The 15,045-nt window shown below is 38.7% G+C and overlaps 1 protein-coding gene across 4 annotated transcripts; it reads left to right on the top strand.

Annotated features, from left to right (window-relative positions):
• Nucleotides 1–3,475: 3,475 nt before the first annotated feature.
• On the top strand, nucleotides 3,476–14,722 carry LOC140948041 (uncharacterized). 4 transcript variants are annotated; one of them, XM_073397269.1, is made up of 6 exons: nucleotides 3,476–3,763; nucleotides 4,498–4,567; nucleotides 6,805–11,576; nucleotides 11,837–11,891; nucleotides 13,427–13,461; nucleotides 13,729–14,722. In XM_073397269.1, the coding sequence occupies exons 3-6, from the start codon at nucleotides 6,826–6,828 to the stop codon at nucleotides 13,742–13,744; spliced, it is 4,857 nt and encodes a 1,618-aa protein (XP_073253370.1). In that variant the 5' UTR covers nucleotides 3,476–3,763; nucleotides 4,498–4,567; nucleotides 6,805–6,825; the 3' UTR covers nucleotides 13,745–14,722. The 4 variants fall into 4 exon arrangements, 3 of the variants coding, with proteins under 3 accessions (XP_073253370.1, XP_073253362.1, XP_073253381.1); XR_012167013.1 differs by lacking the exon at nucleotides 3,476–3,763 and adding an exon at nucleotides 12,944–13,000 and having other exon boundaries at nucleotides 4,182–4,567; XM_073397261.1 differs by lacking the exon at nucleotides 3,476–3,763 and having other exon boundaries at nucleotides 4,182–4,567.
• Nucleotides 14,723–15,045: the final 323 nt, after the last annotated feature.

Raw genomic sequence — 15,045 nt, 5'->3', positions numbered from 1 at the left:
TTGGGGCTTTCCCTTGCCCTCACTATTTGCCCCTGGGTCTCCGAGGATGCCACCAACCCTTTAGAGGAGGGAAAAAGGAAGCAAAAAACGTATTTCTTTCTCTCTCGAGTCTTCCGTTTCACTCTCATGCACAAAAACCAGCCTGAACTCTTCCAATATCGCCTGTTATCCTGCAGGCTAAAGTCATTTTTCGCGTGAACTTTACATTCCACAATCACAAGTCCTAACTGCCATTCCTAATTTTTTTTCCAAGCATTCTGGGTCAAACCCAGTCCTGTACTAGGTTCAGTGTCCCAAGTTGGCCGAGGGTGTTGTTCGTGATGCCCGTTCGTGCTGTTTGTTTTGGTTTGTTTATACTCAGTACATTCAATTTGCAAGTCTGTTATTCCTATCAGTACAAGTAAAACATCTGAACAAGGTTAGTCCTCAAAACTTTGCTTTATTTCGATACAGTTTTTTTAATCAAAGAGAAACGAAAGGGATACGTCACGACTTCCGCTTTCGATTTTATCGTCAGACTATAATCAGCTTATTGTTCAAAAGTAGAATGCAATCACTTGGGTAAAATACTGTCATCTCATAAAGCATTTGTTACCTCCTGCTAAATAATTCCAGCCTTTTTGTTTTAATCAATACCCCCCTCCCACTTCCCTCGCCATTTATTCAGTGATTGATTTGTAGCTTCAAGTGCAGCGAGTCTGCAGTTTTTAGCCAGAAACATATATATAGGCTTACCTGAGCACAAAAAAAATTCTAGTATTGAATTTTAAACACGAGCATGAGCCCATCAATTCATCAAACCAGGGAGTAAAAACGACTCGAAGTAATCTTCTGAAATACAGGCTTAAATCCTCTACTTCCATTACAGAATTCCATCTATTGATCCATGTGGCCCTTGAAAACGCGGGTCCCATGACTATTTGTGCACTCACAAAGCATCAAGATCTGCTGATGCATGTTTTGGTCCTTTGACTCTAGACTGATCAAAGTGTTATCATATTGTTTCCATCATTGCAAAGCGATAATTTGAAGCTTTCGCGTTTTACTCTGTGTTTAGGAAATGCAATCGCTCTTGACAACTTGCAAATTATTTTGTCTTTATATATAAATATATATTTTTTACGGTTTAAGCCTGCATAGAATACCAGAAAAACAAACTGGAAGCCAAACTGTTTTTTATCTAATTTTTATCAGTATATGCAAATTACCTACCCTTTTGCTTACTTTCCATCAAACTGATCATGAAATATCTTGGCTTTTTTCCCACTTTTCGATTCGCTTTGTATCATTTTATATTTTTAAAAGCTGAATTCTTTCATATGAATTTATGCTTTCAAAAGGAAAAAAAACTTTGAGGTAATGTGTGTAACTTACAATCATGGTGATCACAAGTTTATTTTGCCTCATTTTTTTACCCCTTAACATGCACATCTCCTTCATCCCGCGGATTTCGCTGGGGACAAAAATGTAGCCTTTGATTTCTCCGCGGATGTTTGCCTTTTTGGGCACTCCATTTATAATTCATTTTGACTGTCAAGATTTTTTAAGCTTTGCTGCAGACTGAAAGTTTGAGAAACGTGTGTGAAAAATTAAGTCTGAGTTCTCACTATATGTCATCAAACCAGAACCGTTGACAAGGTTCTGAACAGATTGGCATCTCTAGTAGGGACTTTTTCTGGCCCAAACCCAGAGTTGTCTGACTCTCGCAAAATGCTCCAGTGGCGAGAGTGGTGAGAAGCAGGCTGTATTCACAGTGGGCTATATATAGAGAAAGTTGCAATCCTTTTCACTTGTGCATTTCTCTAACTTCTCCTATCACTTAAACACCTCTTAAGCTACAATCGGCGACCAAATTGTTGATACACTGTCCTTGAATGGGGTTTATAGCTTCAGAAAACAAAACAATCCACACCCACCCTTCTCCCCTCCCTTCAAAGTTGGGGTGTTTCATGTTGTTTTCTACAAGTAGCTTGAACAGTGGCACAACATTACATGGAGGGTATACTATACTACCACTACCACTTGAGGCAGAATATTGCAATTAGCAACATTAGTAAAAGTTATAATACCATTGTTACTAATATTTTATTTGATCTTTATAAATGTCCCACACTGCCGATTTTGCAAAACAAAGACAGGCTTGTTTTTGTTTCTGACCAAAAGTAAGAAACAAGTGATGTCAAAGTGTTTTTTGCATATGTTTTTTAGACTTGAAAAATAAGCAGAAATCAGAAAAAGTGTACCACGCAAAAACAAGCACATATCATATTTCCTGAAATAAAGCACCTACCCTGTAATAAGCACCCTTCCCCAAGTAAGCACCCACACCTCATTCAAATAAGCACCCCCCTCCCCTGCCCAACACTTTCGTAAATGATAGGGTCGATACAAAAGAGGAAATTGTGACAATCTGCATATTATTGATGAGGATGATGAGAATAATAATCAATAATTATATATTTTATAAACATACATGCCCGTACATTGGCGTAAGTGTAGTGCGTCTTTGGTACACTTGATTACTAACCACTGTTTTAATAAACAAGACATTTCACCTCAAGTATTTGACTTAACATTTACTTAGAAAATGGTGTAGTACTGTTTGCTTTTGTTTTTCTACGTTAAAAAGATTTAGCTGAAATAAAATTATAGTTCATTGAAAGGAAAACTTCTGTACTGCTCCTTTTCATAATGAAAGGAGGGAGCTAATAATTTATTAGGTCCCTCCTTTCTTCCTTTAAGTATTATTTGCAGTGATATTAATTGGCCTAAATATACCACAAGTGATATTTCAAAATTGTTATATGTAATTTCATAAGCCGTTAGGCAAGTGAAATTTGAGACAATTTTGAAATATCACAAGTGGTATTTATGTCCCAAATATCACATACAAATCATGCTATATATTATTTGTTTATACTTCTACCTGCAAAATTAATTAGGTTTGTAAAATTATTTTCACATGTAGGTATTTCAAATAAAGCTAAAATACCACTGCTCTAAGCCAAACAAATTGCAGAAACTTCTCATGTAGTTAAGTATAAGGATTGTTATATTTTTTTGGAAGCCCTGTAAGATTGATTTACCATTTTGCAGCATAGGGGTTGGTGTAGAATTTGTGTTTTCCATAGAGGGGGTGTGATCATGAGGTGACAGGGCTACAAATTATGCAGGTCACTGGTCATAGGTGACACACTAGTACAAGTAAGACAATTTGGTTACATATATCAAAATGACTGTTTAACTTAAAGTTACTAAAGGTTTAAGAAGTAACAAGTTACATTTTAATACTGACTCGGTAACTTAGTTGTGGTTTTGTCAGCATTAGCAGGACTCGCGTTGTTAAGAGCCAGGGGATTGGGATTTCACCCGGCTACTATATATGAACCTGGTCCCTGGCTACTCTCATAGGAAAATAGGAGAAAAATAGAACCAAAAGAAATCTCTAGCTGTTTGATTCCACTCCTACTTGTTGTACTACCCGGTAACTTGAAATCTTAGTGAAATCTCTGATTAGTGTAGTGAAAAGTTTTGCTTACCAGCATTTTAAGTGAAGTGTTTGTACATTTAATCTAGCTCGACGAACAACTGAGTGTATTTTCACCACTAATAAACAAAAATAACTTACATTATTCTCAATATTTTATTTTCTGGTATCAGATTTTGAAAAAGTTTTCTCTGCAATGTTCATACAACTCTTGATCTTCTCTAAATCAACCAATTTGTGCAGTGATAAAATGAAGTCTGCAAATTTAAATTTCAGGTAACTTTGTTCATGTTATTTGCTGCTCTTTTTGTGGGTTATATTAAGTCTTTGGAGCAATAGATGTTATTTATCTCCCAGGGTTTCCTGCCCTCATGTTTAAATTTTGGATACAAAGAAATGTTTAGTTTAGTAGATGTTCTCCAAATAACAGTTGTCATTTATTGAGTTGGATTTTTGCTGGTCTTGATTTTTATGCAGAAGTTTAGGTATCTCTGCCTCACAAAATCAATAGTTCTGCCATTTTCAGTTTCATCCTCTGGAAACAACTGAACTCAAAACAAACTCATTCCCATGGCTTTCTCAGTTGTACCGTTATTTTTTCTGGCCATAGCTTAAATTGTAGTATTGATGTCATTTTCCTGGATACCACTTCATATCTTCCAAATTTGGTCAAAGCTAGCTGGTTATCAAAAATTCGCCTTGGGATTTGAGCCAATCAGAAATTGAGAATTGCCACAGTTTTGTTTTTGAAAAATATTAATAAAACAAATGCTCTTTTTTCAGTTACTAGTTTATCCAGGTAAAATGCTTCAATATAACAGTTACTGTTATGTCAATGAACTGTGGAGAGAGAAAAACATAGAAAAAATTCCGGACTGCTGCCCAAAGCTAATTCACCATCAGACAGTTGTATCTTAAGAATACTAAGGGAAATACAGTGTATTTTGCCTACTGGGCTAGAACTGTAGATTGTTTTGATCCCTAATTAATTTGAATTGCATGACTGACAGATTGGAAAGGATGTTGGACTAAAGAGGAGAAATACAATACTGAAGCAATGATCGAGGACAATGTCAGGGCGTAAGTTGTTGATTTCATTAATTTTGATGTATTTATAAATATTTAGCATACTTGTACTAAGTAATTAAATAACTTCTTAAAAAGTTCTTGAATTTTGGATAAGATTATTGCCCGGGTGAAAATTACCACAAGAGCTCGCAGACTTGGGCTGCAGCATCACTGAGAGTTCTGAGAGTAACTCATGGGAATTGAAATGCAAATTTCTGTGAATGATCTAGCGCACATTTTTGGCATTATGCATGGACACAGACGTTACTACTTGCTGTCTAAAAACTGTATTTCCAGGGATATCAGCTAGCCTAAAACTCCTTTAGGGACAGCATTGACCTAACTCAAAGCAATCTCCCCTCCATAAACCTTTTTGTCATGTCTTGAGGGTGATTATAACCAGGCATGATAAATCTGGGAACAGCATGAGAACAAAACAGAGGGGTTTGCGGAGCGGAAGGGTGGGGCTCAGCTCCACTTCCCAATATCTGATATCTAAGAACAGGATATGATTACAGTCAGTCAAGTGTCATGTCAAACAAAGTATTAACATACATGATTTGAAATTTGTCTAATTTAAAGAAAACAGAATTTTCTGTCATTTGTTATACAAAACCCTTGAAGAGTGTGGTACTGCAAGAAGAAAAGAGGTTAATTTAGTTAAGCAGATTTAGTAACACGAATTCTTATATTCTTTTCCTTTTTTTCATAAATTTGAATAAGAAAAAGAAAACATTTTTATGATGGTAAGCACTCCAGTTAACAAGTCACAGTAACATTGATCACTTCTGTTTCCTCCTTGAAAGTGAAAGTGAAAACAAATTAAAGCCGATTGGCTAAAGTGCTATTCTTTAAAAGGTACTTTTTAGTTTTAGAAGCACTATAAAGTGCTCCAAACCTTGCTCGGAAGTTGAATGACTTGTTCCTCGACATTTTTAAAATATCCCTTGGCAGTTTTGGCTCAAACTCCTGATGCATTTATTTTGATGTATAGCAATGCATTTTCAACGACTTTACTGCTGTTCGTTGCTTCCAACTCAGGAAAAAGGGATTGAGATTGGACGCTACCTCATATCAGAGGTCAGATAATACTGTCCAGCACCTTTCTTTATGAATACAAAATGAGCATAAGTGGCAGTTCTGCGAAGAATTCGTATCTGAGCCAGGGGGGACGAACGACAATGATGCCCATGCCTGTGAACCGAATTACATCACAGTGCAAAATAAATTTATCGCAAAAATAATGCCCGTGAATAAATTTACAACTCTGAAATTTCTGTTACTCCTTCCTTCAATGAATGGGTAGTTTTTTCTTGATTATTATGTTTTGCTCTGCAATACATGTTTATACAACAGATCCGTTTCTCAGACATGGGCATCATTCTCATTCGTCCCCCCCCTGGCTGAGGTGCGAATTCCTCGCAGAGCTGCCGCTCGTGCGCATTTTCTGGTCACATAAACAAAGGTGCTGGACAGTTCTATCTGAGCTTCGATACAAGGTAGCTTACAATCCCAATACCTTTTTCCTGAATTGGAAGCAACGTTCAGCAGAAAAAGCAATTGAGGATGCATTGCAATACAACAAAATGTATGTAGCAGGAGTTTGAACCAAAACTGCCAAGAGATATTTTAAAAATGTCGAGGAACAAGTCATTCGACGTCAGAGCAAGGTTTGGAGCAATTTATAGTGCTTCTAAAACTGAAAAGTACCTTTAAAAGAATAGCACGATAGGCAGTCAGCTTTTGTTTTCATTTTTAGCAAACATTGAATTTACTTGTCCCGAAAATTCGAACTGGTGGCTCCTTCTACCTGAAAGTAATTTATTTTTGAAATTCCAAAACAATTTCACAGCTGAATTTTGAGCGACTTTTAGTTATACACGGACTTCTGCTCCAAAGATTTTTCCGAAATTTCTCCGGCATATTTATTATGTCAATGAAAGCCGATACCAGAAATTTCAATAAATATCAGCAAAATTTTTTTACTAGACGCGATTTTCTTTGAACACTAGGGTCCTTTTAAGCGCTCATTTCTCAAGAAATATTTACCATCAATGAAATCGAAATATTTCGTGCAAAGTTTCTCAGCCATCGCGTTAAAAACGAAAAAGTTATGACGGAAAATTTGTCACAGCTAAGTGCTCCAATATTAATGACGGAGCCACCTTAAGCCAGTCTTTTCAGGAATAATTGCTTCAGAATAGAATAGTAACAGAAACAATTTTGCATTGTTTTTCTTTCCCCTGCAGGAATATATAGTGTACCTTTTCATGGCTACCGCAGCACCATCACCCCTGGCCAGTTCTGTGGAGAAGACAAATGGAGCCAAGCTCAGCAGGCTTCTCATCGACGGTGGAACAACAGTTCTTAGGAAGATTTTTGATGGTCATCATCCTCCTGCAAACTTGGTTGCTGATCTCAATGCCAACAAATCTATTCTTAGCAGCTTATTGAAAAAAAAGGTTTTGCATAAACCTCAGTGGGACAAACTGTTCCCACCTGGTGGAGTCGCTCCAGACTCTAACACTTTTGATATCACTCTTCTATTTCTCCTTCTGACCAACATTTGTGGACTGACCCCTCCCCCCTCAGGATGGCACAGTAAACCACCCCCAAGTGACACCTCCCATGCAGCTAACCTTGCACGGGTTAAGCGCTATCGCAATGTCTTGTATGGTCATGTGACGACCACTGGTGTTGATACACCAACTTTCTCTGCTCTGTGGACTGAAATTAGTGGTGTTCTAGTGAGTCTTGGTCTTGATCAGACTGAAGTTGATAGGTTGAAGGCAGAGAAAGGTGGAGAGCAAGATTATATTGACGTGTTGATTGAGTGGGCTGACAGTGAAGAGGATATCAAGTCACAGTTAAAGAACATACATCAGGTTCAGAGCAAAACCCGTCAAGCAGTTGAAGATGTACGTGAGGCACAATTTAAGACTCAGAAGACAGTTAAGGACATACATCAGACCCAGGCCAATACTAAAAAGACATTGGAAGACATACATCAGACCCAGGGCAGTACACAAAAGACAGTGGAGGACATACAACAGACCCATACCAATACTCAAAACACAGTGGAAGACATACAACAGACCCAGGCCAGTACTCAAAAGACAGTGGAAGACATACATCAGACCCAGGCCAGTACTCAAAAGACAGTGGAAGACATACATCAGACCCAGGCCAGTACTCAAAAGACAGTGGAAGACATACAACAGACCCAGGCCAATACTCAAAAGACAGTGGAAGACATACATCAGACCCAGGCCAGTACTCAAAAGACAGTGGAAGACATACAACAGACCCAGGCCAGTACTAAAATGACAGTGGAAGACATACATCAGACCCAGGGCAATACTCAAAAGACAGTGGAAGACATACAACAGACCCAGGCTAATACTCAAAAGGCAGTGGAAGAAGTGCGTCACACCCAGGCCAAGACACAACAAAGCGTTGAAGAAGTGTGTCAAAACGTGAAAAAAGTTGAAGCTGGTCTCAAGGAATTAAAAGAAACAGTGGGTAGTTTAAAAGAAGGAAACGACAAGGACAGGGTAAACGAGGTCCTTCGAAATCTCACCAAGTCGGAATTCAGAGGAGATATTGAGTATTATGTGCAGAGATTTCAAGAAGGCACCCGTGACTGGGTCTTTGAGAAAGTTCAGAACTGGCTGGATGACAGAAGCTCTCAAAACCGTGTGATGGTGATCAGTGCAAATGCAGGAATGGGAAAATCTGTCATCTCAGCGGTGATTTGCAAGAGAATGCAACAGGCTGGCAGACTGTCAGGAAGCCATTTTTGCCAGTATAACAATGTACGCTACTGTAAGCCTCAGTTGATGATTCAGTCGCTTGCCTGTCATTTGTCCCATGCCCTGCCAGAGTACAAGCACGCACTTGTGGAACAACTGTCAAGAAATCTGGGTACAGATCTCAACAACATGGATGTGGAGGAGTTGTTTGCACTGCTTTTCAAGGAACCTCTTAGTACTGTAGGCGATCCAGGAAGAAACATGCTCATGGTGGTAGATGGTTTGGATGAAAACGAATGCAAAGGAAGAAATGAGCTTCTTGATGTGATTGCAAATCAGTTTTGTAAGCTTCCTTTTTGGATTCGTTTTCTTGTCACGACGCGTCCAGCCTTAAACATTGCAGAGAAATTGAAGCATTTGAAGCCGCTTAAACTGAAGTCTAATGATGCAGAGAATGTAGAAGACGTCAGAGCTGTTTTTCAAAAAAACCTGCAACACGTGGTCAAGCTAGGAAATTTAGACGAGTATGTAAAAAAACTAGTTTTGAAGTCTGAAGGACTGATGCTATATGCCCATTTCCTCGTACTGTTGATAACTGAAAATCCATCAATTTTCCACGACGGAGACGTTGATGACAGTTTACCATTGGGAATTTCCTCATTTTATCATTCCTATTTTAAACGTTTGGAATCTGAACTCTGTGAGGATCTACACATGAAGGAAGAACATTTCCTGAATCTGTTAGCTGCTGTTGCTACTTCAAGGGAGCCCCTGCCAGTTGATTTTGTTTCTAAAGTATTAGTGACAGGTACCGATCCACCACTTGCAAGGCGTAAAGTAGTGAGATCCTTGAGCAGTGTGTCTGCACTTTTTCCCATCCGGGATGATTGTCTTCAAGTCATTCACAAGTCAGTTAAGGACTGGTTAACAGACGTTTCATGTTATGGAGAACATCAATTCATCGTGGATGAAAATGAGGGACACCGTATACTAGCAGCCTTGTGTACTGACGAGCTCGAAAATGTGAAACGAAAAGGTGTACAAAACCTACAATTTAGCGCCACTGAGAGGTACGCGCTGTATCATGGTGCACATCACATGCTACACGAAGGCTTCAAGAGAGAGCCACATAAGCTGAACGAACTGACAAAAGCCTACATTGTTGATTTAGAAATCGTGTATGCTAAGACCTGTGTAAACAGCACAATAGTGGCTGAAGATCTCGTGTGGCTTAAAAGGCAGGGAAGTTTTACGTTGTTATCAAAAGATAACCAACGTTTTCTGGACACCTTGTTGTTTCTGTTGAGAAAGAACCACAATTTACTTACGCATACGCCTCGCAGTTCTCTTCAAACCATACTTAACCAAGGAGGAAAAGCGTTGAGTGTTGAAGCGTCGAATCTTTTGCAAAATAAGTATCCTGAAATTCCATTCATGGAGGTTGTTCACAAGGAGATGCAACGGGCACGTGTTGTAGCCCTATTTAAATGTTCTTCTACCGTGCTCTGTTTGGAAGTCTCTCCACAGTTGGATTATATGGTGTGCGAATGTGACGACGGAATGCTGCAGCTGTGGTCACTTTATACTGGTAGTCTAGTGTGGACACGTCCAGTCTTAGTACAGAAGAGTTTCAAGAGGATCGGGCGGTCCATTGTGTATAGAAACTTACCTTCAGTAGGCGTGCTATCATTATTCCGCTCTGTTGTTTTCCACCCTAGAAAGGAATGTATTTTACCTGGGATCCTCAGTCAGGCCTATTCTATGGACGGAGACTTGAAACCGCTCTTTCTCCGAAGTAACTGTAGATTCTCAGTTTGCTCCATTTCAGGCGACAAGACCAAGATTCTAACTAATTGCCTTGACAGTTCTAAATGCCTTGTCTTGTGGAGTTTGGAAAGTGGCTCAGAGGTTGATCGAATCCTCGTAAGTGAAGACATTTTATCTTTTGCATGGTCTGGTGATGGAAGGCTCCTTGTAATTTCACATTCTTCGGGAGTGATTAGTTTGTATGATGTGATGTGTAATTTCAGAAAACTAACGCAAATGGCTACCCCAGAAGTATGTGGCATGGTAAAGTTTGCACTTGATCATCGATTCATTTTTTGTTGCGCTGTAGAAGACTTATTTCAGCCCTCTTTTTTTTGTCTCAAGATCGTAAAGGAAGCAAACAACACATTTTCTTTAACGATTGTGTCCGATGATTCCGAGACTTTTGAATCTTTTAATGATTGTGGGTTTTTATTTGGCGATCTTATTACCACAAAAGGTCGTCCGTTTCGATTGACGTTTGGTCTTGACAAGCAACGTCTGCTACGTTCCTTTTGGGATGCAATAGAAATGGTGGATACAAAATACGTAAACAGAAACGATCAAGGCGTAGCTACTTCAGCTACTGGGATAGCACTCAGTTTGGATGGTCAGATTGTGTTTGTTTCAAGTATGACATCAGTCACTGCTTATGACGTGTCGAGTGGGAAGCTTAAAGCTGAGATAAAATGCGGGCGTTCACTGTACCGTCCTTTGTGTCTTGTTAGTGGTGGAGCCCTAATCTTAACGAGTAAAAGCACTGTGGAGTTGTGGTGTGGTAACCTCGCTAAACGAATCAAAAGGTGGACCAACTTGCCTGGACTCAAACAACTGATCCCTATATCAAAGGAACGAGTAGCAGTCGTAGCAGAGGTTGATGTGAAAGTCCTGGATACAAGCAGTGGAAAAGTTGTGTCAAAAATCCCAGTTTTACAAGGAAGAGTTCTTTCCTGCAACAGTAAATGTCAGCTGTTAATTGAAAGGACATTTGAAGCATATCAGTTTCTTCGTTCTGGTCCGTGGTCTCTTCAGCTTTTGGATGGCGAAACAGTTGTTTGGAGAAAGAAAGACATTGAAAGGTTCCCTGAATATAATGATAAGGCTGTGGCTTTCTCACCTATGGAACAGTTCCTTGTTGTTGGCACGACTGACGGCACCTTAGTCTTGGATCCCGAAACAGGAAACACACTCCGTACTTTAGGTCTTTCATTTTCCCTTCTTCGTCATTGCACGTTTATCAGTGACGACACATGTGTTATTTCTGGTGGTGATTTAACTGTTCGGCTATTTAACGTCAAATCTGGTGAATTTCTAACTGAAATTGATGTGGAAAGTCGCGTGAACTGTTTAGCAGCCTGTCCCTTCAATCGTGTTCTCGCCATCGGCCTGAGGTACTCAGCACCTAGTTTCAAAGTTATCAGGGTACATTTGCCGCGGGGCGAAGACCGTGGAAACATGAAAAGGTAAGCTGGCAGTATTTGAGTGAGAATTTTTTTTTTTTGCTTGAAGGCTTGCCCTAAATGTTACTAATTTATCTCCTTTTTTGTCCGTACCTTTACGGTGGATTCATTTGCAGCGTACGCGTATAACCAGGCTTTTCGCTCGCGACAAGTTTTGTTTTAACGGGCAAATGCGTCGGTTATACGCATATGCTGTAAATGAATTTGCCCTCTGAATGATGTCCAACGCAGATGTAACGATACCTTATTTCTTATTTTTTTAGCGGTCCCTCTGGAGCCACATTGTACAAAGAGGAGAGATTAGATCCAGCAGAGCAAGTATGTAATCCGCGTGTGTTATGTTATAAACTATGTAGAATATGGATATGAATGTTGAATAGATTCAAATCGCACTAAGAACAAATATGTTTCTTTTTAGCTGTGGGGAAGTCTGGTTAAATATTCAACTTTTTAATTGACTTTAAAGTATGTCATGAATCAATAAATATTCTACGACTATCCCCCGAAGGGGAGGTGAATAGCGGTGGGTATACCGAGACGCGAAGTGTTGAGGTATATATCTAGCGCTGTTCACCGACCCTGAGGGGGATAGTTGTTTTAGTATTTACCAAATCGGTAGGATAAAAAATGAAAAAAAAAGTACCTTTTTGTAAATTAAAAATGTCACTGAATACGAATTTTTTTTACTATTTACAAACATTCTGGGGATTTTTTCAAGTGCATTTTTACGATTTTGTTGCAAATTCAGCATGAAAATATTTTCTACCTATACCAGTAGACACCGACAAGGCAAAATAAGTCGCTTTCTTGGTATTTGTTTGTACGACTGCTTCATTTATCGCTCAAATTTCGTGTTCCGAAAATGTCTCGAAGCGAGAAGCCATCTTATCTCCGGTCAGAAGACAGTGAATAGCCAATAGCCAAGGATATTCCGAGTTACGGGAGCCAATCAAAACACGCGAAAAGTGCTATTCACCGATTTGGTAAATACTAAAATTAAAATCAGTTTTTTAGTTCTAATATTGGACAATACGACAATGGTCAAGGAAGATCGATTAGCCTTCATCAGAAAGTGTTTCTAGTTGAGTTACTGAGTTGGAGGGAAAGCAAAAGAAATGGAAGATCGAAGGATGAGCGAGGACGGGGAGGGGAAGGAAACGCTTGCCCGAAAGTCCCGTGATTCTGGAAAACGCCCCTTGATATTTTACGGTTTGGTTCATTTGTAAATTGACATTTTGTCAACCTAGAGCCGGCAGTAACGTGAATAACAGACAGAGTAGATTCACGCAAAATCTGGGAACAAATTTGGGTCTAATACAGGGTTTCCGCTTAATGTACTTGAAACTAATACAGGTTACATTTGTTTCCAGAATAACAAACAAGCCATTTGAATAGAAGGAAAACAGCAATCAGAAAATGTGCAAGAGGTAATTAAGAATAGTAACTGCAATCTTGGACAAAACTGTTGAGAAAATTGCATACTTGGGAAGCATTTTTCTTAACATCGTAGCTGTACCAGTTCTTTCCTCTGCCCCCTCCCCTGAAAGCAATGTTGCTGCGTATTCAAAAGGAAGCCTGATCCCTGGGCGTTTGTAGGAAGCAACATTGAATTGGGGGGAGGGGGTTTTCTTTCCGCAAAGGCGTCGTTTTGGAAATATTTAAAATATATAAAAATGGTCCAAATTCGCCAAAATGGTCTGCATCAGACTTGCCTGTTACCTTAAATTATAGCAGAGCACTTGTGACACCCGTTATGTAATTAGATTTCGGCATGGTATATGCTATATTTCTTTTCCAGAGCAGAAAAATGTAATTCGTTAGCTCTAACTGATTGCGTGAATACTTTTTTAAAGGCTAGCAGGAATTCTCAAGTTGAGAAAAAAAGCCGGTGAGTCTTCTAGTAAATTGTTTTTTGTTGTTTTTTCTTTGTTTCCCTCACCTGAATTCAGCTGTGTTCGTTGGGCTGGAAAATGTTTAATGAAAAATCGATTGAGTTCCTCAAGCTCTTTTTTACCTTCTAGTTCTCATTATTGCAAGGCTATGTCTTTAATATCCCTACAGTTGAATTGTTTAACAGTTCCAGCTTTTTGTTATGATCCAGATATAGGTGCGATAGTTTCTTCCAAAGTTTATGTGTATTATCTTTCATTTTCAGCTGTGTACTTGTTTGATAACAACAGAAGAAGATAGTTCAGTCCGTTTGACCCTGCAAGAGAGTTTCTCTGCGGCTTCCAAATTATAATAAATTAGTGCAAATTATTAGCTAGATTTTCGTAGATTAACAAAATGTTTGTATATAACATTCTATCTAACTGAGAATGAGACATATATATCAAAATTGAAATGTGACTTATGCCAATCACATTTTGCTCAGATTTTAGCGGGGGAGGTTGAAAAAAACATCATTTTCCAGTTTTCAATAAACTCGAGGTGAACGAATGAATTTCCTCTTTAGAGAGGGTAAAGAGGTGGATTATTATAGATAGTACTATACTAATTGAAATAAGTTAAAAAGTCATTTATTACATTAGAAGCTAGGCCAATATAGAAGAAGTTCTTGTTTAACGAGTGTCTTTGTATTTGATGTAGACACTCGCTCAGTTTTTTTTAGCCAAAATAATTTAAAAGTTTACTAGGAAAGTAATCATGCAGTTAGTCATTTACACGTAGTAGTTAGATACTTGCCGCACGCAGATTTCATCTTCTAAATCCCAGCCGGGCTGACGCCGTCTGGGACCGCATAAAACGATGCTCTCACTCTGTCGGTAACTGGGACTTAGTATGACGTCAGTATCACGTGTTTTCGTTTTGGGAAAATCCCAGCCCCCAAGAACTTTCTTGCTTGCTCGAAGATTCTGAATGTTTTCTGATGTTGTCTCTGATTGTTATTCTGAGAAGCGGATGTATTGCTAGTCTGACATTTTTGAATTATAATCTTAAAGATCATCTGACAAAAGTCTATGACTGTGTCCGTTTTATTCACACCCCTTTGTAAACAGGAACACACAGAACAATTATAAAACGTAGGAATAAGGATGCAGTGAAATTACTGTTGCGTCATTGTAGTTTTTCTCGTCAATAGTGATTTAGACCAATGATTGGTTACAAAAACACTTTGTGCACCACACTGAACAAAGGTGCTCACAAATTACATAGGTTTTAACAGTTTTTTAGAAAAAGAAGCATCAAGTTTAATGGGCAGATCAAATTATCAACTAATTTTAAAATTGCGTTTTAAGGGAAGGGGAACCAATTTTTTTAAGATTAATATTTTTATGTAAAAAAAAAATGAAAGGACTTCTGAAAGGATATTTCAGAAATGTATTTCAAACAATTTTTCCGGGAGGATTACATAGATGTGTGTAATAAAAAAAGTTAATTGGATTCGCATTCAGTCCGGGCCATAACCATTTCTGGATACTCTATGACGTCATCAAAAAGGGCCTCTGGTGCCGAAATTGAGGAAACTTGT

Source organism: Porites lutea, chromosome 1 (assembly GCF_958299795.1).
Source record: "Porites lutea chromosome 1, jaPorLute2.1, whole genome shotgun sequence".
Taxonomy (NCBI): domain Eukaryota; kingdom Metazoa; phylum Cnidaria; class Anthozoa; order Scleractinia; family Poritidae; genus Porites; species Porites lutea.
The sequence above is the reverse complement of the archived record's forward strand: the minus strand, read 5'-3'. Positions and strand labels throughout refer to the sequence as shown.